This window comes from Elephas maximus, chromosome 3, assembly GCF_024166365.1.
Source record: "Elephas maximus indicus isolate mEleMax1 chromosome 3, mEleMax1 primary haplotype, whole genome shotgun sequence".
Taxonomy (NCBI): domain Eukaryota; kingdom Metazoa; phylum Chordata; class Mammalia; order Proboscidea; family Elephantidae; genus Elephas; species Elephas maximus.
The window spans coordinates 192,973,754-192,997,286 of record NC_064821.1 but is presented as its reverse complement, the minus strand read 5'-3'; the positions used below and the strand labels follow the sequence as shown (position 1 = coordinate 192,997,286).

Sequence of the window (23,533 nt, the reverse complement as noted above, 5' to 3'; positions counted from 1 at the left end):
AACCCAGTTTTACTGGTGGGCTATCTGAGGCTCAGAGAAGTGAAATGATTTGCCTGTAGTCACTCGGGCCCAGATCTGAAGCCCCTGGCCCTCCCTCCACACAGAGCTGCCTCCCTTAAAGGGCCAAGCCACAGAACAATGCCCCAGGGTTCCCCCCACACAGATACCTGGGCCCTGCGACCTGTGACCTGTGGGGTTCAACCAGTGTAGTAGGAGACGGATGGCCTCTTGAAATCACACACACTCAGTTATTTTTATCTTCAGTTTATTTTTTTAGACTAAGAGCAGAGTATGAAAGTCACAGCCAAAGCACTTGAAAAAGGCCCAGGAGGACGGGTGTGGACCACACTGGGTGGGCAGGACAGGGTCCTGGGATTGGGTCCGGCTCAGGGCTGGAGGGGAGGGGTCATTGTTGTCTCATGGTCTCCAAAAGTGTCTGTGCGTTGCATAGGTCCTGTCTTCACAGAAGACAAAAGAGGGGCCAGGGGGACCCCCAGGGGGGCCTAGCCTGGTGGGGAAGGGGTCTGAAGCTCGAAGGAGAAGTCAAGGAAGGTCAGGAGGTTAAGGAAGGAGAGGGATTCTGTCTGTACATTATATATATATATAGAGTCTGTACATGCCTGCCTGGCACCCCAATGCCCACCCCTTGCTACCCTCGCCCACTGCCTGCTCCCAGGGGTGTCTACTTGTAAACCTGGATTCAATCCAAACCACAATCCTTGGGGTGGGAGGGGGGAGGAGGACGTGCTTATTGCTGTAAACAGGGGAAGGGGGCAGCGGGCAGTGCTACCCCCTTGCCCATCTAGTCCCCTCCCCATGTTCTGCCCCTGGAGGAGAGAGATGGGGTGCCTCCCACAGTGCGATTTATTCTCTCTGGGGCATATTTGTTCCTCTGGGAGGACGAAGGGGGCGGGCACCAGGGGGCAGGGAAAAGTACCAGGGGGTAGGGAGTCCTGAGCACTGCCCTTTATGGTCCCCCAATTTGGTACTAAACATTACCAGAGCCACAAGGCCACCTGGGACCTGTGGCTGTCCCTGCACCTGGTCCACTACTGTGCCTGCCTGGGGGGAAAGAGGGAGCAGGCACAGATTTATGGTGCAGACCCCACTTCTGGCCATCAGAGATGGGAGTCCAGGCCCCACGGCTTCCCTTGAAGAGACCAAAGGCTCCCTGCTCCTTTCCAGCCCTGCCTCATCTCTCCCTGCCCAGGGAGGGGGCAGAGCTAGGAGGCCAAGAGTGTCATGAGGAAGAAGGCGATGCCCACGGCCAGGGGCAGGTGTTCCCGCTTAGGACTGGTCCCGCTGATGCTCTTCTCAAGCTTGGGCACCTGGGGGTTCTCGCCCTCAAAGTCCTCTGTGGACAAATGGATAGACAGACTGGTGAGGACTGGGCCGTGCAACAGAGCGGGGCACGCGGCAGCGGCAGCGGCAGCAGCAGTGGAGCTGGGGATGGGACCAACCAAGGGGGCAGGGAGGATCGATGCCGGCAGGATAAAGCATGCGAGGTGAGCAGGCACCAGGGAGGGGGCTGCGGTTCTAGCAGTGGCCACCAGAGGGCGCTGCGCAGACTCACCCAGCACGTTGATCTTCACATTAGGGCCCATGGTGAACTGGGGGAGAGTGGGGACCGGCTTCTCCCCGGAGTGCGATGCTGCGGGGTGGGGTGCGGGTAGGGAGAGAGGAGGGGAGAGTCAGGGCCAGGATCCCTCCCTCTGCTAACGCTGGGGAGCGAACCCCCTCGCTTGTGCCCTCCACCCTCGCCCCCAGGAAGCCAGGGGAGCCCCAAAGCAGGGGAGCCAAGGATGAGGGCGCAGCTGGCAGCCGGTTATACTCACTGGAGGCACAACAGACGAACACCTTCATCCTCAGACACTTCCAGTGCAGGTTGTGGGTGGGCGTGGCTGGGGAGGAGACGGGGCCTGAGTCTCTGTCTCTCAATTCGCGCCCCGTGCCCTCACTCAGAAACTCTCTTCACCCTCTCCAAACTGCCCCTCTTTCTACCCTTTGAGCATTGATGACTATGGCTCCGCCCTTCGGTCCTAGAAGCCCCCTTGGAATGTCCTAGAAGCCCCTTCGGAATGTCCCACACAGAAAAAAAATGACTCTACGGCCCAAATTTGGAACTACTCCCCAAACTCCTCTCTCAGCCTCCCGGCCCTGTTTGAGCTGAAACTCTGAGACCCCCAATGCCCGCGCCTCCCGCGGGGTATCACTCAGAGACACAGCCGCCAGGTGCCCCCGCGTCCGAGGCCCCGCCCCCAGGTGACACTGGCCCTCAGCCCCGCCCCGCCGGCCGGGCCGCCACTCACAGATGTAGTAGTACTCGTGGCCGGCATGGAACTCATAGCCCAGCGAGAAGGCGCTGTAGCGCTGGAACTTCTCCGAGAACTTGATAGGGCTGTGGGGGGCGTGCGGTCGGTTGCACTCCCAACGCTTGAAGCCTTGGCTGGCGTTGCAGGTGCGGTAGCCGGCCCGGCTCACCATATACAGCACGTACTGCTCCGGCCCGCCTCCGGGGCCCGGCCCCGCCCCGGGGCCCACCCCTGAGCTGTTGTAGTGCGGGCAGTAAATATCCAGGTAATCGTTCACGTTCACCTGCACGGTGTAGCCCTCTCGCCGCAGGCTGAGGGGGGAAAAGGAAGCGGGTCAGAGCGAAGAAACCCCAAAGGCAGCCAGCGTTCCACTTCGCCACTCCGCAGACCTTCCCCTGGATCCCCAGAGCCTCCTGACATTTCCTCCGAGCCTCCTCTCTTCTCAGCCCCCGGCTTTGTCCCCAGGGCCCTAGTGCCCCCAGTTCCGGCTCTAGCCTTCCGTGCCCTCTCCTTCTTGTTCTGTCCTTCCCCTGGCTGCCACCAGAGGGTAGCAAAGGCGCAGGGAAGCCCGGCCCTGTCACCAAAAGGAAAAGAGGCGGGAGGACAGAGGAAGGGAACGTGTGCTTTGGTTACCACAGAAACGGCGCAGGCCCCAGCGACTCCCAGACCCAGGCCCGGATTTCCTCCGTCCCTAAGCCAACCCCCATAATTCACCGGCGGGGCGGAGGAATAGAAGGGATGGAAGGGAAGGGCGAGAGTGGGAGCGATTCCTTTCGAGAGCGGGCACTCTCCATCTGCTCTCGCACCATGCTTCTTTACTGCTGCCAGTCCATTCCGCAGGCCAGTCCGACAGGACCTGCCCTCACATACGCACGGATGGCTGTTTCATGCATATACACGCATAAGTTCCATGGCACACACACAAATATGTTCACCGCCCACTCATAGGCGGCATACACATAGAAAAGCTAGACTGGATGTGTCCTGGGCTTGCATGCTGTATTGGTTGACCCCCAGCTGCCTCAGATTCTCTCCCTGCCCTCCAAACTGCCCCTCTTGGGCAGTTTCCTTCAGTAGCTCCTCCTACCCTTTGGACATTGATCACTATGGCTCCGCCCATCGGTCCTGGCAGCCCTTTTGGAATGTCCTAGAAGCCCCTTCAGAATGTCCCTCACAGAAACACTGACTCTATGGCCCAAACTTGGACTGTCCCCCAAACCTGTTTCTCAGCCTCCCTGCCATGTCGGAACTGAAACCCTGAGGCCACCAGTCGGGCACGCTGCATCCTGGGGTATCACTCAAAGACACACACATACTGGCACATGCTGTCTCTACGGTATCCCTGACATCTGTACCTTCAGTACCACAAGCATCCACTGACCTCCACCCTGAGACCATGGACAATGAGGTCTCCAATAACCTGAACACAACCAACCAGCGAACTAAGGAACTCAATACTAAGGCTCCAAAGGCATCATGCCAACTGGATGAAACTTCTGCCTCGTTATACCCCTCCCTCTTCAACCTGGGCACCACTGGCCCGCCCTATGAGGCTAGGCAGATGAGTGGGCATAGTGCCCAGACAAGATGGCCGTGCCTCTTACTTCCCTGATCCTACATGGGACAGAGAAGCGGATGTTGAGTCCCCAGCAAGCCCCCCTGCCTCACTAGTCACCATCAAAGTGTTGGTTTTACCCTCTTGATAGTGGGTCCTGAATGATGTGTGTACAGGAGAAATATCTGAATAGAGAAAGGAACTCAGAGAAGTGGGCAGGGGTTTTCCCTAATTTCTCTAGGGTAGAAATGCACACATCTTGGCAGTGACAGTGAAGGGGGGTGTCATGGACACAGGAAAGTATGGAGGTACTTGGCAAAATGTCAAGCCACTGGGGTCCCTAGTCCCTGGGAACTCCCTGAGGGGAGGGACTGGCTCTCCATGTCACCAGGTACCTCCCAGCTCCACAAACAGTAATTAGGTCCATTAGGGAAAGGAGCTTGGAGGCTCCTGCTTGGGGTGGGGCCTTGAGGATCCTTCTCTACCTTACCCTACTTCTCTGGCCTTGCCTGTGCCACCCCCTCCCCAAATACCTCTTTCCAGGCCTGGTGGTGAGACAGACAGGTGTGAGCTGGCTTTTGGGCACACCAGTAAGAATGGGCACAGCCTCCTTGAGTCATCAGGAATGCCATCAGCCCCACTTGGTTCCCATGGGAGTGATGGGTCACTCAGGCCCCTCCCTGGCCCTGGCACTCAGGTGGGCAGGAGTCTGGGCCTGGGGCACTGGGAGCAGGAAAACAGGTTAGACCAGGCCTGGCTCCCAGCCACCACCCCAGGCCTGCCTCTCCATGCTGAACCCCATAGTCTCCTATTCCTCTCCTCAGACTTTGGGGTGGGGGCCGCCAGTAGTCGGGTGCCAGGCCTGAAGCAGCTGCACAGCCACACTGGGGCCTCTGTCCTTGAGCCTCGCCCAGATTTCCAGTTCCACTCCAAAGCAGTCCCTCCCTCCTGCACCACCCGGTTGCCCCTATAACACACTCCATTCCAGCAGGAAATAAATTGACTCCAGAGATATTCCTACAGGTACCTCAGTTTCTTCAATGGGGTGAGGACTAGCCTTATAAAAAGGTTGCGGGTGACCACAAGTGAAGGGAAGTCACCTCTTACTCATTTCTGTGCTGGATGGCAGTAACAGGCCTGAAATGCGCCCCCCCCCCCCGCCACACACACACCAAAGCTAGGTGTGTGGTTCATGGGATGGCTGTGCCCAGTCGGTATCTGGCAGACAAGTGGCAGAGGGGCTGGTACTGCAATTCTTGGGAGACCGGGATGTCTGCTGGCTTAGGCACTTTAATTCAATCTGTCATTCTCTCGCCCAGGCAGTGAAGAGGGAGGTGCCGCTAGGCCTGGTCGAAGTTCGCCAGCTAACTCCGCCTCCAGAGCCACACCTCCCCAACCTAGAGCCGCACCCGCCGGGGAGGGGTTGGGATCTGGGGACTGGGGTGTGCCCTGCCCCTTGAAACAATTCTCTATTCTTCTCTACTCCATCCCCCTACTAGCCTCCCACCTCTCTCTCAGAAAGACGAGTGTCGACATACCCCACCTGGCGGGGGTGCCCCCTCACTCCGTTATGTCAGTTTCTCCCGGCTCGAACCGCCCCGGGGGCGCAGCCCTACCCCTCCCCTTCACTTCTGCGCCCCGCCTCAAAGCGCCAGGTCCCACTCAGCCCTGAGTGCACCGGAGGCGGGGGAGAGGGAAGGAGAGAGCCTCTCCCCTTAGGACAATTAGGGGCAGGTAAACAGGGTGTCTAACTAGACCAGGGAGTGCGGAAAGGACCCTAGGGGCCTTGAACTTGTTAAATCCGCGCCCTTGCCCCAGACGCCGGGATACAGAGCAAAGGGAGCTGGAGAAGGAATGGAAAGACCGGACCCCTGTTCTCCTCCCCTCTAGCGCGCGCCCCCGAGGTAGCGCGCCGCCCGCTCCACCAGGCGAGGCCGGACCACGTGTGCGCGGCGTGGAGTCCGCGCGCTGGGGCTGCGGGGGTGGGGGGGTGAGAGCGCTCCCGGGAACCGCGTGCCCACTGACATCCCCCCGCGCCCCTCGGCCGCCCTTGGCTGCGGCGACCCCGCGGGCCAGGTCCTGCCATCCTGGGTCCGTGCGCCGGGCTTCCCGCCCGTGGGGGAAAAGCAGCGCGCCCGACACCCCCGCCCCTCCTTCCTGCGACAGAGGCGGCAGCGGCGGCGGCGAAGGTTTATTGATCTGCAGCAGCGGAGAGGAGCGAGAGACCCGCCAAAAGCGAGACACATAGAGACGAAGAGAAATATAGAGACCAGGACGGGAGATTCACAGAGACCAGAGTCACAGAGAGGGGAAAGGGAGTGGGACGCAGAGAGGGGTGGGGGAGCCAAAAACCCAGAGACGGAGGGAAGGGAATGACAACTGAGAGACACTAGGAGAAAGGGACAGACGTAGAGGCAGACCCAGAGAGGCCCACTCACGGCGGAGACGGTGAGAGAGAGGAAAAAGGAGAGAATCAGGGACAGAGATGGGGTACAGGGCAGAGACTCTGTGACCGGGAGAAAACAGACAGGGAGAGACCAATAGGGACACAGCAAAGCCTCAATAAATTTTTGTTGAATGAATGTATGAATGAAAGAGATCAGCAACAGGGACATTTCAGAGATAAAGAGACAGGAAGAGAGACAGCTAGAGAGAGATGTTCTTGAGGCTTCTTGAGAGAGGGGCGAATAGCAACACCCTCACTCAGTTCTGCAAAGAAATGAAGCACCGGCGATGGGGCATATATTTGGCCTTTGGCCAGCTCCCCCCAGCTTCAATTCCTGGCACTGGGACCCCTTGACCTAACACTCTCCTGTATCCTACCAGTTCAGTGTCCTCATCCCTAGTCCCTGGGTCAGGCTAGAGGCAGGTCTCACCTATTCCAGGGGACCAAATGGAGGGGCTGAGTGGGGGACAGGGGACGAGGTCGCGGCCGCTGTGCAGGGCACTGCCCCCAGGTCTGTCAAAGAAGGCCGTTGCACGTGTCCCACTAGTACCCTCCCACGTGACCCCAGGAGGCGGGGTCGCGAGACCCTCCCCACGTGACCCCAAGGGGCAGAGACCCTCCGCACGTGACGGGGGGTGGGAGCCAGAAGCCCTGCTCACGTGACCGGGGGGAGGGGGCGCGGGAGCCTGTGGCTCTGCCGGGCCCCGCCCCCAGCTCCCCGGCCCTCTCCACTGCCGGCTCCGGAGCACGTCGCTCTCACGATTTATGGGGCCGCGGCTGCCGCAGTGAGGGAGCCGGGGAGCCCGGGCGCAGCGGCAACAAAGGCCGGGAAAGCTAGGCGGGGGCGGCGGCGGCCTCCCAGTCCGCTGCGCGCCCCCTCCTACCTCTGCCGGTCCAAGCAGGCTGGGGAGTGGGGAGGGCAGAATGGAGACTCACGGCACCCGGGCTCCCCCACCCCCTCCTGGGGCTTTCACCTGCGCCCAGGTGTCTGAGGGGGAGGGGAACCTGATCAACTCCCCCCAAGGCCATCCCGCATCCCCCTGGCTCCTTTTTCCCTGAGAACACCGGGGGTACCCCGAGGGTGGCTGGGAACCCGGAGCCCCTCACCTGCGCGCTCTCGACTCCCCGCCAGATTCTAGCGGGGCGGGGGGCGGGCGTGTGAGTCTGGGGGAGAGGTACGAGCCAGAGAGAGCAGGGGAGTAATCCCCAGCGCCCCCCGGAGTGTTCCAAGTCCCACTGGGTTGGGGGGAGGGACCGCATCCCCGCCCCCGAGGTTTCCATGGGAAGCAAGAGGGGGGCGTCATTGGCTCATCCCCACCCCCAGTCTGACACTCCGGGCGCGAGGAAGGAGAGAGGGGGAGGCGCGGAGCCCCAAACAACAAAGAGCGAAGCAACCAGCGGCAGCCCCTCCCCCGGAAGGTTGGGGGTCGCGGCTGCCCGGCCCTCCCGGCCCCCTCCCCTGGGGCCTTGCCATTTGTTCCTGACTCGTCCCCGGGGTGGGGAGCCAGAGGCAGTGCCGCCGCCGCCGCCCGGGCAGGTGTGACAGCGACCCCCGTGTCCCCAGGGAACCCCCCCAAGACACAGACACACACGGAGGCTGCCGGGGTGATACACTCGGCGGCTCGGTGGGGAGGAGAAGACAAGGGCAGGGAAGATTGATCAGAATGAGAAACCGGCCCGGCCGCCGGCACCGGCCGCCGAGCCACACACCCCGGGAAACCACACGGCTGCCCTGACACCCGCCCAGACCGCGGCGGCGCCGACAGCCACCCCAACCCAGACGCGGCCGGCCACCTGGACACCCACAGCAGCCTCCTCCCCGACCTGCCGTCCGCTCCCACCCCCAGACCATCGCCGACGCAGACACACAAATCACACACTCAGACACACACGCGCACTGACAGCCGCGCACGCCCGCTCACACTTGGAGCCGCACGCCGTCCCCAGCCCGGGCGTGTGTGACACGCCGACAGCTTCTTGCCTCCTTCCCTATCGCCGGTATCCCACGTTCCCATCCTAACCAAGCGGCACTCCCAGGGACCCCCAACTCGGAGACCCAGCGTCAGCTCACCCCAGTCTGGCGCAGCCACACAACCAGGGCACCGGTTCGCCTTCGTTCTGGGGGAGGTGCTCGGTCGTACTCCCTGCCTCAGCTCTGGATCCCACTTTTAAGAGCAGGAGCCCTAGACAAAACCCCTTGACACTTTCTCGACTGAAAACAGGTCAGACCTGGGCCCCCCAACTGCGGAGGCCTATCCCCAGTACACTGGCACCCCCAAACACCCCCGGCTGAAAAGGTTGAAGATGGGGAAGGGATGTGGACCGGGGTATGACATTCCAGAGGCGGGTGTGAAGAGAAGCCGCGGTGGGGTCGGGGGGATCCCAGAGCCGTCTCCCAGCACAGCCCGAGCCCTCCTTACTATACGCCAACAGCCTCGAATTTCATAGACGCCCACAGAGTGCATTCCCTTTTGCCTCGCCTCCCAGCCTCCAGTGTGGTCTCCCAGGACTCCCACCCCGGGTTCCCCCAGGACTTCCTGGGCCCACTGGCTTCCCCTCTCAGAGACACGGGACGCGCGGGTTCCCTGGGCCCCCGACTCACTGCTGGTTGGAGCTGTTCCAGTACACCGCATGCCGGTTTCCCAGAGCCCCCCCGGGCCCCTGGGCCAGCAGCGGCAGCAGCGGCACGGGCACGAGCAGCAGCAGCAGCAGCAGCGGAGCCGCCGCCATCCCCGGAGCCGCCGCCGCCGCCGCCCCCCGACTGAGCCCCGCGCTCCCGGCTTCTCTGCTTCCCAGCTCCCTGCTGCCGCCGCCGCCAGCCCCCAGACCTAGGCCACGCCCCCAGTCCTCCCCTCCACCCGCCCGGGCGCGCCCCCGAAGCCCCGCCCCTGGCGCGCTCCCGCCCAGGCCCCGCCTCGCCCGAGGCAGGAGCGCGCGGCGCGTGGGAGGAGGGGCTGGTGCTGCTCCCTCGGGGACGAGCCGGCGCTCTCCTCTCCTGTCTCTCCTCGGTTCAGTTTGCTACCGCCGGCCCTGAGCCTTCTCCCCAGTCTGGAGTTCCCAGGAGAAGGGTTAGGAAGCCCACGGTAGGGGTCTCGTGTGAGCATATTCATCTCTGGAATGGTGTGAAGGAGGAGACTTGAGAAGAAGCTGGAAGTCCAGGATCTCTCAATAAGTAGGTCTAGACCCCCCTCCTTTCTGAACAATCTGGCCCTCCACGCCCCCTCTTCCCAGGTGTATGAGGAGTCAGGTGTGCACAGGAGGGTGGCAAAGATGCCCGCAGCTGGCACCAAGGACCTGACAGCTGATGACCTGAAGTCCCCAGGAGGGCATGAGACTTGTTTTGCTTGCAGGTGGGGTGGAGGAGCTCAGCCCCCAAGAATGTCAATACCTGGGACTGGAAGGGCCTTTGGCAGTCCAGGGCCCAAGGCGGAGGAGGCAGCCAAGGAAAGAGTTAGCTAGAGCAAACCAGTCTTTCCTGGAACAGCCATAAAGGCTTCTTCACTCACTCCCAAGCAGGGCCCCCTCCCAGTCCAGCCAATTGTGTCCCCAGGCATTCTCCCTCCTACTCTCTTAGATGCTGCACCGAGGGCAAAGGGCAGAGCACCTTGGGTTCCAGCTCTCACCACAGTTGTCTTCACAGTGAAACCAAGCACAGGAAAAAGGAACAGACACCCAGAGGCAGAAATCATAGAACCATAGGCACTTGACTGCAGACATACAGACACACAGATAACACACACACACAGGCAGAGGCACAACCAGACAAATAGAGATCCGTAGAAACACAGGCACTTAGACACACAGAGACATACGAGCACACATCCAGACGTACATATTCACAATGACTCTCACAAACCAACCCACAAGCACCCCTTGACGCAACCACACAGTTCTTCTGAACCTTCCTCCCCTCTTCTCTCTTCTTTTTCTAGAAAGTAGAAGTTGCATGAAAGGGACTCAGAACCCAGACCTAGGGAGTATCTACCCCTTTTCTCTTTTGGAGAGGCCTCGTCTAGGAGTGACCAGGCAGAACCAGGCCTCAGACTGGGCTCTCAGAACCCAAGGCAACCACCTGTGCCCAGGGAGATGCACAGGATGCTATCTTGCTTCTTTTCTTCAGGAGAGAGGACACACAGGCACCCTCCATCTGCCTATCCCTGGCAAGACAGGGGTCCTGACCACAAGTCGGCCACAGGTGCCAGGTTTGGAGGAAGGGCAGTGCCATCCACAATAGGCTCCGTGCCTAGCTGCTGCCAAGCGAGAGCAGCTCTGTCCTCCCCAGGCTCCCCTCTGCCCCAGGAGATCTCTTCCTTCTCAGGAGCCAGAAAATAAATTAGGCCCCTAGGGAGGAGTGGGGGACTTTGCAAACAGCTCTCCCTCCCCCTAGACTCCTCAGCTCTAGGGAGATTTGTGTCACCCAAGGATGCTAACCTACCTACTCTAGGTGCCACAGATGGCAGCCTCTCCATACTCCCTGCTCTGTAAGGACAGGCTCCTCTCTGTAGAGCCCATAGTTAGCAGAAAGGCTGCCCACACCCAGAGCCAGTGGAAGCTTCCTCTTTGGTCTAGAACTTGAATTCCATTTTAGAAGACTTAAATCCCCATTTATAGAATCTGAGTCCTGCTTGAGGATTTGGGCCCTTGTCTACAGGACCCACATACTTCTTAGGATCCAGTACCCCCACCCCACCCTCCAATAATAACTGAGCCCTTCTCTCTAGAATCTGGAGCCTTACCTATAGGGTTGAAGAAGCTCTCCATGGGGTCTAAGCCTCTGGTTTCCAAGTTCTGAGACACTCTAGGGCCTAAGCCTCTGTCTGTGGGATCTGGTGCTCTCTACCTGGGCCTCTGTCCACAGGGCTGCTGGCTGATTTGGGCCTTCCTGTGAATTAGAAAAAGCATCTTTTTATGCAGACCCAGCCCCTAGGGTGCATCTCTTGGCAAGTGGTGTCTTTGTGTAAAAACAAAGGTGCTGCTTCCTTCAGTGAGAGGTGGCCCTATGTCTTTCCCCATCTTGGTGAGGGAGCTTGGGCTGATGTCAGCATCTACTGGCCCTTGGCTGGCTCCTTTGTGCTATCCACAAACTGCAGCTGTATCTCTCTAGGCCATGTGCTTCCAGCTATAATGCCTAGGCCTGTTTATAGGCTTCTATTCATGGGGTCTGGGCCTCTCTAGGAACCGGGTCTCTGTGGGTAAGACCTGGGCCACTGTCCACATGCCTAGGACGTGATCTGTGCCATGGAAGGACTCCACTGATGGGGTCTAGACCCCGTCTGTAACTGTGACTCACACTGTTCCTGACTGAGACCCACAGTAAGATGTACATTTTGCATTGCATCCCAGCATAAACACACACATTCACATATATCACTGAAACAGAAGTTTCATGAAACAGTGTTTACCCTTACTATAGATGATTCACTTTGATGTTTGCTTCTATTCTTAAAATTAAAACAAAATAACATAGAAAGCTCTTTGAGACCCATGAAATTGATTTCTTGATTTCACTCTTCTCCCACAGGTGCCTCTGAAGAAAGACCTGATGATCTACATCTGAAAAATCAACCACTGGAGCTCTGTGGAGCACTGTTCCCCACCCTGACACACTTGGGGTTGCCATGAGTCGGAATCGACTCAGCGGCAACTGGTTCTGGTAATGGGTTATGTCATGGATTGAGTGGTATCCCCCCAAATATCTGTAGACTTGGCTAGGCCATGATTCCCAGTATTGTGTGATTAGCCACCATTTTGTCATCTGATGTGGTTTTCCTACATATTGTCAATTCTATCTCTATGATGTTAATGAGGTGGGATTAGCAGCAGTTATGTTGATAAGGCAGGACTCAATCTAGGGATTGGGTTTGGTCTTGAGCCAATCTGTTGAGATATAAAAGAAAGAAGCCAGCAGAGAGACAGGGGAACCTCATACCACCTAGAAGCAAGATCCAGGAGAATCACACTCCTTTGGACCCGAGGGTCCTGCACTGAGAAGCTCCTAGTCCAGGGGAAGGTTGATGACAAAGACCTTCCTCCAGAGCTGACAGAGAAAGGCTTCTCCTGGAGCTGATGCCCTGAATTTGGACTTGTAGCCTACTAGACAGTGAAAGAATAAACTTCTGTTTCTTAAAGCCATCCACTTGTGGCATTTCTGTTACAGCAGCACTAGATGACTAAGACAGGTCACAACCTGTATTTTGAAACACTGGTGTCTAAGGCTTTGGCCTTGATCTCCTCTCGATAGGGTGAAGGCTTCTGTCAGGGCTGGGGTTCCTTCCATGGGCCTGGTCCTCTTTCTCTCTCTCCCAAGGCTGCAGCCTTTGTCTCCCTTTCTCTCTGACCCTAATGCTTGCCAGAACACCACATGGCTGCCATGTTCACTCCAGGGGCACTGAGCTCAGGCCCCTGGGAGCTCTCTGGCATGGTGCTTCTGTCTTCCCCATCCTCACCTCCCTGGGGCCATGATTCCCTGGGGCCAAGGAAGCAGGGAGCTGAGCAGGTCTGGGATCCAGGGAGCACTCAGGCCGTGTGGCCCAGAGTGGCTCTCTGGACAGTGGGTGGCAACCACAGAGCTCAGCTGCATTCAATAAATCATGGAGGCTAGGGCCTGGGGGGAGGGGGAGGCCAGGAAGGAAGGGGGGGCATGGATAAATAATTCATTAAACAAATAAACAAGAGGGAGAGGGAGGATCCGGCACGTGTGTGAGCGGGAGAGGCAGCCGCCGGCTCCAGGCATGAAATATTCACAGGTTCTGCACCGTACACAGGGCCCGTATGTGCCCAGCACAGGCAGGCTGTTGGTGTGGTCCTAGCATGGAAGCCTAGGTGCCAACAAGGGGGGTGACACACGTCTTCTGACTTCCCAGGGTACATTCGTCAGTTGACACAAAACTACACACATCACTGACAGCAGGGACCACAGTGCACTGATGTGTGGCCCAGGACTGGAAATTAGGATGTGGGGTTTGGTGGGTGGCATTGGGGTATGATCACCTCTGATTCTAGTCATGCCCTGATCCCTCTAATGAGTCGGCAAGCTAAGACGCGTGGAGCGGGAGGCATCTCTGGGGTGTTACTCTAGAGGTCTGTGTGTATCCCCTGAATGTAATTTGAGAAAAGCTGAGAGGGAGGCAGTATGGCTTATCAGTTAACAGCATGGGCTTGGGTTCGAATTCCAGCTCTACCACTTGCCTTCCCTGACACTGCATCCTCATCTGTAAAATGGGGATAATAATACCCTACCTCAAGGAGTGGATTGCTGTGAGGATTAAGATCCAAGTCTGGGAAGCATTAGCACTGGGTTGGAGACTCAAGGAAGGCTTAATTCATGGAACTTTCACCATCATTATTATTCATAGGTCATCTACTGAGGACTCCCCACCTGGACCAGCTCCAGGCTCGCTTTTCCATTTGTTCTCCCCCATTTCCAAACTTCCTTAATACTATAATACTGGTATATAATGCTATCATACTGGGAAAGGTAACCTGGAGCTTGGGGAGTGAGGATGGGTGAGGTAGGAAAAGATTAGCTGGAATGAGGGGAACCCAAACTAATTGCCATTGAGTGGATTCTGACTCATAGTGACCCTATAGGACAGATTAGAACTACCCACCCCATACAGTTTCCAAGGAGGGCCTGGTGGATTTGAACTGCTGACCTTTTGGCTAGCAGCCAAACTCTTAACCACTGCACCACCAGGGCTCCTGGAATGAGGGGAAGGTACAGCTAAAAAAGAGGTCTCCATCCCTGACAGTATGGAAGGAGAGGCCTTGACCTTCTTTCTCCTCAGACCATAGAGGTTTTCCTTAATTCCTGAAACTCTCCCTAGATCCAGACTTTTTCTCTCTACCAAAATTTAGCTCTTTAGCAAGTGGGTGCAAGGGACAGATGGAATTGGGGTAGGGGTCTCTGAGTAGCATCATAACCCCCCTCCCTCATTCCTCACTGCCAGAGCTCCGGCCTTCTACCCTTTGTTGAGGGCTTCCCCGGCAAAGATGGCTGCATCTGGGCAAAAAACAGAGAAGTGGCACCCCAGAGTGGGTGGGGAGAATCCAGGCTGGAGAGAGCCACAGAGGGCCAGGGTGGAGTATCTGGCAGCTTCCCAGTAGGCTCCAGCATTCCCCAGCCCTCTTGTGTCCCCTGGAAAGGATCTGCTTGCTAGGGGAGAGAGCCAGCAGACAGGTCTGAGCTGGCCTGCTCTTCAGCAGACAGAAGAAGAACAGGCTGGGGGAGGGGGTCTGAGATATTGGTGGGAAGTGGTGGTTGGAACCTCCATGTCTCCTCTGGGGATTCAGGGCCAGAGGAGCTAATGCCTGGGCATACCCTACTATAGTGTAGGGCCCAGCCTTTTGCCTGCCTTGGCCAGTCTGCTGCCATTTGGAGAGCCATGGGTCTGAGCCCCAGGTGTGAAGATGGTGCCTGCCCACCTCTTCCCAAGAAGCCAACATGAGTTCCCTACTTCACCTCCCCTGGGCTGGGCAGGTTCAGGCCAATCTGCGCAAGAGCTTCACAGCAAACATTGATCTGTAATAAAACCACAATGTGTGTTCAGGAGAAGGGATTCCAGACACAGAGAGATCTAGACAACACACATACAAACACAGATCCAAAACATATAGCTCTGGGAGGGTAGACACCAGCAGTCCCGAAAACACAGCTAAACATGGGCCCATACTGTGTCACATGCATAAATAATAGCTCTCACGTTCCCCCCCTGCTGTGAACTTTGTCCTTCAGAACCCAAGCCTTCTCTGACAGCCCATTTTCCCACTGTTCTCATAGAACTTTGTCTGTAACTGTATAACAGCACTCTCATTTGGCATTGTAATTACTTGTTGACCAGTCTGTCTCTTCCAGTATTCTGAAAATTTCTTGAGGTAAACGTTCTTGTCTTACGTAAATGTGTATCCCCAGCATCGAACATGCAGCCTGGTATTTAGTCAGTCAGTAAGGTGCTTAATAAATGATCATTGAATAAATGAACAAGAGAATAAACACATTCTGACAGTGGGGCACCTATTTCCAGAATCCCTCAGAAGCACACAAGATAACCAGTGCATGCTACCCATGCCTCTGGCCATGTCTTCTTGCCTTTTGGTCCCCTGGCCTTACTGCTTCTCAGGTTCCTTAAAGGCCCTTCTTTCTCCCTCTTCCCTCAGTCTGGAATCATGAATTTGAGTTCCACCTGAGGGCTGGCAGGCAAGGTAAGGGTTAATGATGCCTCATTAGTGTTTAATTGGAGGAAGGAAGCTGCCCTGGCACCAGACAGGTGGGCAGGCCTGCCCCCTTGCTGGAACCAAGCATCCCTAGTTCCAGGACCCTGCAGGGTGTGTGGGTGATTTGGCCCTGGAGACCCTCAGCCCAGCTGGGGCACCTCCCCCCACCATTTGCTTTGCCAGTTTAGTCTCCAGGCAGTACAGACCAGCCCTGCCCATCTGTCACCAAACCTCCTGAGGGAGAGGCCAACTCCTTATCCTTTCTCCTTTAGCCAGGCTTTGCCCCTCCCCTCCCCAGGAGACAGTGGAGGCTGTAGAGAGGGTTGGGGAGAAGGGTGGGCTATGGAGCTGGGCAACTGGGGGGATAGATTAGTGAGTCAATAAGGGATGAATTAAAGATACAGACAGTGACAATGCTGGGAATGTGATGTCTGGCCAATTTGACCTTAAATGAAGAGAATGCAAATGAGATGCAGACGATATGCAGATGAACACGAGGATTTCAGAACTGACATTCCCGGTGGCAGCCGTTCCTCATCCAAGACCCCAATGCTGTCTCCAACACCCTTTCCCCAATACCTGGATTAAGTGGCGTTGACCACTACTTTGAGTAAGAAAAAGGATTTCAAGAAAGCTAAGAGCGGGCTTGGGCTAGGGCTACAGGGCCCTGGAAACCGACCTTCGCCCCACCCCAGCCTCCCCGCCTCCATCCCAAACACCCACTGAAGCTGCCACAGCAGCTCAAGCAAGGACCACTCTCTAGGTTACAGTCGGACGCACCGTCGGTTGCCATGGGGACTCCCCTCCCGACCAGGCCTGAGCCAATGGGCGTCACCGCTGATGACCTCATGCCCCAGGCCCCAGGATTCTATTGGCTATTTGCAAGCCAGCGTGCACCCTGCTAAACTGCGTCACCGCTGGGGATCCCCCGACGACCCCAGCTGGAGTGGCGGACTGAAAGAAAGGCGCGCTAGGAGCTCACAATTTGCTGCATGAATGAAAGGAATGAAGGAAGGAAAGAAGGAACTAATGAAAGGGAAGAACGGAAGGAGGAGGTCACAGAAAAAAAAAAAAAAAAAAGACCAAAATTAAAGGTTTAGCCTCAACGGAAAGAGGACGATTTGCAACCCCGGAAAGCGTGGAGCAGGATCCCAGTCGCGGAGACTCAGGCTGTCAGGGCAGGGAAATGGGGTGAGGCGAAGATGAGGGAAGTTTTCGCATCTGTTCTGGAGAGACTGGGCCAGGCCCAACAAATTGAGGGCCCCACCCTTGACTGTCAACCGCCGCTGAGTTTAGGGGAGATAGGTGACGCTTCAAAACTTGCAGGCCTGCCTAGCCTCTCCTGGAACCGCGCCCCGGAACGCGCCTCAAGGATTTCTCGAGGACAAGGCCCGGTGCCCGGGAGACCGCCCAGCGTCTTCAGCCGGTCTGGGTCCTATAAGCCGATTCGGCCCTCGCTCTCCATGGAGACGCGCCCCGGGCCGAATTAGCCACCTGCGCACGGCCCAGGCCGTGAGGAAAGTGAGTGTAGGGAGAAGATAGGCTTGGTCCGAGCGGCTGCGGCCGGGAGGGCCTGCGTTTGCGACCCCCCCAGCCCGGCTCCTCGCGCATGTGCGCGGCGGCTGAGGTGTCCGCCCTCGCACCCGCAGGGAACTGGGCGGCCGGCGAGGGCGTGTGTCTGTGTCAAGTGTGCGCGTCTGAGCGCGGGCGTGTGTCTGAGTGCGAGGAAAGCCGACTGGGCCCAGTGTCTCTATCGCACATGCGTTATCAGTGGCAGATCGCGCGCCGGCCGGCCCCAGACTCGGGAGCGAGCGCGCCCGTCTTGGTCCGCGAAGAGGGGGTGTCGGGGGCCCTTGGGAGCAGGGTGAGACCCTTACATTTCTCAATCCGAGGCAGCGGTTGATAACAGTCGCCCCCGTTCTGCCCCACCTAAGGTTTCATTGGGAGGGGCGGAGGTAGCAGTAAAGTCGGTTTCCATGGCGACATCTAGATAACCTCCAGGATGGAGGTAGGAACCGAACTCGAATCCAGGACCGGAAGACGGAGCTCTTAGCTTCTCACTTCAGCGCAGACTCTAGCCTCTCCTCGGCGCCCCTGTCCCTCGCCCCCGCTAAAGGTCTCCTTTTGGAGGGAGGGACCTGACATATGAATATGCAGGCATAGGCACCTATAGATATGGCATTTCCTCAAAGTGGCCTCGAATAGGTGGAGGGGTCGACTTGTGTCTGCTTGCCCGCAGCGCTTTGCCCCCTACCCCAGGCCTCAGCCAGTGCAATGGAATTAAAATTAGCCAAGAAGGCCCAAGTGCGGTGCTTGGTGGTGGGGGGAAGAGGGTCCCCACCGCCTTCAAGAGGGACCGGAGTCTGACCTAGGCATAAAAGGGGGTGGGGGAGGGGCTCACAATCTTCCGCATCAGTGTCTTGTCAGTCTCCCGACCCCAGCTCCCAGCTCCTCCCCCTCTCCCACTCAACCCCCATCCTCGCCTGCTCCCCCCCACCCCCGCCCCCGTGTTCACACGTCGCCTCTTGCTGCCGCAGCCGGGGCCGAGCTAATCAGCACAACATCCACCTATCGATCCCTGGCTCGGTGCCAGGCGGCCGGCACAGTGCCAGGGGCGGCTGCGGGGCACCAGGGCGGGTAGAGCACAGCTGCGGGGGGAAGGGGCACCCCTTACCCTGGCTCCCCCCAGGACACCGTTCAAAAGGAGGGATCCAGTTGGGCTTGGGGGTACCACAGCCTCACCTGCCAGAGGTGGGGGAGACTGTGAAGGGCTGAGAGCAAAGGGGCCCTCCCTCCTCGGCCCCACCCCCTCCTCCTTATAAAAGCGAAGAACAAAGAGGCCGCTGGGGAAGGCTTTGATCTGACCCCACCTTCCCAGTTCTAGGCCAGACACCACCCAGAGTACCCTTGGGGAGGGGGAGGGATGGCCAACACTCAGGGACCCAGGCATTCTGAAACCCAGGCACGGTCTTTTTACTACCCCTTGCTTTTGCCCCAACACCCTACTGCCAGGGCTTGGGCACTGCCCTATGCAGACAGGCCATAGGGAGCATCTGCCCCCTCCTCTGCATAGGAAGCCGGCTGAGGAGGTGGGAGGTGCCAAGCTCCACAGCTGCTGCTGGCACCCACTCCACACAGAGGGGTGCCCACCAAGGCCTAGCGTGGATGGCCTAGGCACAGCTGGCATGGAGGTCAGGCCAAATCAAGCTGGGAGCACAGGCCACAGGGAGTCCTGGTGACAGGGAAGGAGCCAGAGGGCAGCAGGATGGGGAGAGCAATAAGAGGGGCATTTTATTGAGGGTTTGGTCCAGACACTTATAAAAATACAAATTGGCATGAAATTCAACCTCATAGTAAAATCCGTCTTCACAGAAGACAAGTGAGTGACCTACTGGGGAGGGCAAGGTGCTGCCCCAGGGAAAGGCCCATTGGGCATTGGACACAGACACCAGGCCTGGGCTTCTTCCTGGCCCTGGTCCAGCAATCCACCTGTCCCCAGGTCTTCGGCCCCCAGCCAGCTCAAGGATTCGATCCTGCCAAATCCCAGTCTTCCTGGGGGATGGGAAAAGACCAGCATAGCAGCTGACAGGGACCCTATGTTTGTTTGCTCCAGGGTGCTCAGGGCTGTCTGCAGCTCCCCTGGCTAATCTTTAGCTTGTGATGAGGTGGTGAGCTACTGCAAGGGTCACTTCAGACCCTCTGATTTCCCCTATCGCAGCTCCATCTTGTCTGTCTGGCTTGGCACTCCCAGCTCAGGTGGCAGGGGCCCCTCCTCCAGGGTGTCCTGGGAGGGCTCTGGCTCCTGGGGGTGACAGGGAGGGTCCACTCGGCTCAGAGAACTCGCAGGAGACGCAGGATCGGGAGCAGCAGCAGCAGCAAGAGACAGAGGGGGCTGGGGGCACCCCCTCCTTGCCACCCTGATGTACCACTCTCTCCACGGCTCCCAACGGGATGGGCTGACTCAGACTCTGTGAGGGCGAGGGGTAGCACTGATGAGTCTCCCCACTTCTGTAGCCTCCCTCCTGTCCTCCCATTAGTTGTTCCCTCCTATTAAATTCTCCAGGGTCTCCCAAACCAGCCACTCCCTTCCCATAATCTACCATCTCATCTAAATTCCAAGTCTCTCCCAAATTGTCACTACGGACAACCAGCCCAGCTAAGGCCCAGAAGGGCCTTGCCCCTAGAGACCTAGAGACTCGTTTATCTTGGCCCAGCATAGACAGGGGTAGAGTAGAAGCTCCCAGAGGGCTAAACGGGGTTGGGGGAGGCCACAGCTTGAAGCCCCACCTGGACCCCTCAGAGTCTGAGGATCCCAGATTCTCCCTATTTCTTCCATCCTTCCCAAGGACTCCACACTAGCCAGAGGGTTGCTCCCTGTCGCCTACCCCACTTACTGCTCTCTTTGCAGCAGACAGACACCTGCAGCCTCAAGCACCGGCCAGAACTCTCCGGAGTTGGCACCGCTGGGTGGTGGGAAATCGGGAGGAAGCGGTTAGCACAGGGAGTCACCCCTTTTCATGCCTCAGACTCTGTTTCAGACCCTTCCAGCTTCTCTTCTCACCAGTTCCCTGGAAAGCTTTTCCTTACTTTTGGGCCATAACCAGGTGCCAGGCCCCATCCACGGCCCTCCCATTTCCCCCAGGCCCCCTGCCTTCTCCTCTCACTTTCTCTTCCTCTCTCCACTCATTCTAGATGTCTCCCCGTTTAGTCCTGGGACCACGGGCCCCCCACCCCCCACCCCGGCCTTCATTCCCAGTCCCTCCTTCCCCTTCTCACTCGGGCTTTCTGCCTTGACTGGCAATGGTAGGGTCCATATTCCTTCCAGCTCCCCACCCTCCCCCCGGAAAAGGAGCATCCAGTGTGCCCTTCCTCACTCACAGATGTAGTAGTAAGTCTCTCCAGGCAGAAACTCAAAGCCAAGGGAGAAGGGCGTGAAGCGCTGAATCTTCTCTGAGAATCGAACGGGACCAAAGGGAGCGAAGGGGCGGGAGCACTCCCAGCGCTTGAAGGCACCTGCCCCCTCCGCCTGGCAGGCCTCATAGCCAGGCCGGTCCACCATGTACAGGGCAAAGGTCTCTGGGCCCTCAGGGGGCCCTGGCCCTTCATAGTGTGGGCAGAAGATATCTAGGTAATCGTTGAGGCCCAGCTCCACCACAGCATCTCCTCTGAGCAGCCTGAGGGCATAAGGGAGGCACGGGCTGAAAGGGGCTGTGGCACAGCACAGTCGGGGCATGAGGGCCAGAGATATCCCTTCCCAGAGGTTCCTGCCAGCCTCTCCCCCACCCACTAGAGATGGAGCAGTTCAGGGAGGCCTGATTTCCCCCAGGAGACAACTTTTGAGAGACAAAGGGAGCACAAGAAATGGATGAAGGGACCAATTCACACAGGAGCAAAGCGAGGTTCAGAGAAGTTCAGGGATGGCAGCAGCACTCATAGCCACTGTTAAATGGGAGGCCATTTGCTACACATCACCTTTTGTGCTGGAGCTGCCACCCACCTCAGGAGCCTCAGTGCCTGGCACAGAGCCTGGGCTCGATCAGCATTAGGTGGATGGATGCTGTGAAGGAGCTGGGGCAGAGAGGCAAGGGGTACGGAATGGGCCCACAAGGCACTTGGATACAGAGATGGAGCCAGAGACTGGGAACAGTACCCTTAATAAAGATGCAGCGAAAGACTGCCCTTTAGATCTCGATCCAATGGTAAAGAGAATGCCTGTGGTGAAAAAGGAATGAGAGAGTGCGTGCTGGGTGCCTTTGCTTTTTTGGCAGGACAAGGAAGTGGCCGGGGTGGAGGGAAGCCCCCTCCACACAGCATCCAGTCTTTAGCTTTCTCATGGTTCTCTTTCTCCTGTCTTGGGAGGTGCCTTGGGGAGGTAGTCCACATGTGAAGGGCTGGGACAAGTTGTCCCCCCAGCATCAGATACTGCATGAAACCCCTTCAAACCATTACACAGCAAAGGTAGACTTCTGAAAGACCTCCAATTGTTTCTCAATGATGGGTGGTCTGAGGATCACCCCCATCAGGGGGTTCTGATTAGAAATGCAAACTCCTGGGTCTAGCCCAGACCTACTGGAACACAGGCTGGGCAAGGGCAGGGCCTTTGTATGTTTTGTTCTGTTGCATCCCCAGTGCCTGGAACAGTGCCCTGCATGTGAAGAACATTCAGTAAATATTGGTGGATTGAATGAATGAACCAGGAACGTCAGGGTTGGGGACTAGGAACCTGAATTTCTAACAAATCCTCCAAGTGATTCAGAGACACTGGTCTGGAACAGAGAGAGAGAAATCGAGAGTTGGAAGACAACAACAGTTCTTATCACAAAATACCGTAAGGACCTGTTTTTATGGGTATCCTCCCCAGTGTCTCTGGGCTGCCAGAGGGCAAGGTCCTGGTCTCATCTCGCTATGCCTAGCACACTAGTACAGAGCCGGGCACAAAGGACATGCTTAAATGAATGTTAGTGAGTGAACAAGTGAACATAGTCACAGATTGTCTCGAGCAGAAAATCAGAGAGGAAAACAGATGGAGAAAGCAGACAGGCAGGGAGAATTGGGGAGGAGGATGGAAATAGGAAAAAATATCGAGGTTCAAAGGCAAGCAGCTCAGAAGAGAGAAACAAATAATAGTTTATATTTTTTTTATCTGTACAGTCCTGCACCTCTTCCACACACAGGAACTCAGCTCACCTGACTGACTTTCCAGGGTAGTCCGGGTAGTAGGTATTATTAGCCCATTTTACAGATGAGACAACTGAGTTTAGAGAGGTCAATTGACTTGCCCAAAGGTGATTCACTAGAAGGGGCTGGGTCGAGACTAGCTAGAAATGGAAGGACCGATAAAGCCAGAGATGAAAGCAGAGATATCCCAAGAGATCGGAAGACAGAGAGCGCCAGAGGGGAGGCCAAGCGAGCAGTAGAGGAACCCTTGCCCTTTCACAAGAGTAAAATCCCTTTCCTCACTCTCCAGTCTTCTGGCTTCACCTCCGCCGGCGGGAGGCTGGAGATCACCAAGAGGGAAGCAAGGGGGGCGGGGCCCAGAGTGCCGGCCCAGGCCCCCAGCTGTTGGCTCAGACACCCGACCGCTCGCCCTCGGGCTGGGGTCCTCTGCCCGCCCCCCAACATATGCGGGCGGGGGAGCCGTGGGGCGCGTCTCGCCCCTCCCCCCTCCCCCGCCGGCTCAAACAAAGGAGCCCCGGCGCGCGGACGGACTCAGGCGGCGCCGCGCAAAGCGCGGCTGGCGAGTGCGCGCCCGGCTCGGGAGCGCGCAGGCCCGGGTCGGCGTCCGTCCGGTTCGGCCCGGCTACCTGGGGTTACTGGAGTTCCAGTAGACGGCGTGGCGGAGGCCAGAGCCCCCCCGCAGCGGGGAGCCGAGGAGCGCGGCCCAGAGGACAGTCCGCAGCAGGGGCAGCAGCCGCATCGCCCCCAGGGTCCAGTCTGCTCTGGTCCGGCCCGTCCCGGCCCGCTTCTCGGTCGGAGCCAGAAAGGTACAAAGTAGAGGCGGGGGGGGCGGTTGCTGGGAGGGGGTGGGGTGCGGAGGCTCACAGGCTACGCCCCCGAGTAACTTTCCACCAATGGAGGCGCGTCACCGCCCCTCCACTCGGAGCCAACTCCGTGTTAACTCTCTGTGCGCCGTAGCGCGCTCCAGTTGAGCAGAGCTCCTACTGAGGCCGGACGTCCCTGCAAGGGGGCGGGGGAGGAGGACATATTCCACTAACCAGGAGTTTTTCTTTTAGGGAGGTCATATCTTTCGTGTCTGGACTAGTACAGGGTAGAACACCTTATTATAAGCTTGGAAGATTTTAAATAAGAACGCTCTCCCTTTGCCCCAGACTGGGGAAAGCGAGGCACAGGCGAGGGTCCATGAGGTCTGTCCAGCCACCTCAGCGTATTCCCCCCCCCCCCTTTTTTGCACATCTGTCAGACTGGGATTGAGCGACTGGAAGGGACAAAGCGCTTCCTGGGACACCCGCCTTTCCCTGTAAAGCCTTAGGTGGCGCGCCTGATGCC

The 23,533-nt window shown here is 57.8% G+C and overlaps 2 protein-coding genes across 3 annotated transcripts; both read right to left on the bottom strand.

The window, feature by feature from the left end:
• Positions 1–645: 645 nt before the first annotated feature.
• Positions 646–9,043, bottom strand: EFNA3 (ephrin A3). The gene is made up of 5 exons (XM_049880681.1): positions 8,916–9,043; positions 2,310–2,623; positions 1,836–1,901; positions 1,574–1,651; positions 646–1,354 (listed from the first exon to the last, which is right to left on the bottom strand). The coding sequence occupies exons 1-5, from the start codon at positions 9,041–9,043 to the stop codon at positions 1,224–1,226; spliced, it is 717 nt and encodes a 238-aa protein (XP_049736638.1). The 3' UTR covers positions 646–1,223.
• A 9,756-nt stretch (positions 9,044–18,799) lies between these two features.
• On the bottom strand, positions 18,800–23,032 carry EFNA4 (ephrin A4). 2 transcript variants are annotated; one of them, XM_049880682.1, is made up of 4 exons: positions 22,831–23,032; positions 20,405–20,700; positions 19,921–19,989; positions 18,800–19,494 (listed from the first exon to the last, which is right to left on the bottom strand). In XM_049880682.1, the coding sequence occupies exons 1-4, from the start codon at positions 22,941–22,943 to the stop codon at positions 19,358–19,360; spliced, it is 615 nt and encodes a 204-aa protein (XP_049736639.1). In that variant the 5' UTR covers positions 22,944–23,032; the 3' UTR covers positions 18,800–19,357. The 2 variants fall into 2 exon arrangements, with proteins under 2 accessions (XP_049736639.1, XP_049736640.1); XM_049880683.1 differs by having other exon boundaries at positions 18,800–19,351; positions 19,924–19,989.
• Between the last annotated feature and the right edge of the window lie 501 nt (positions 23,033–23,533).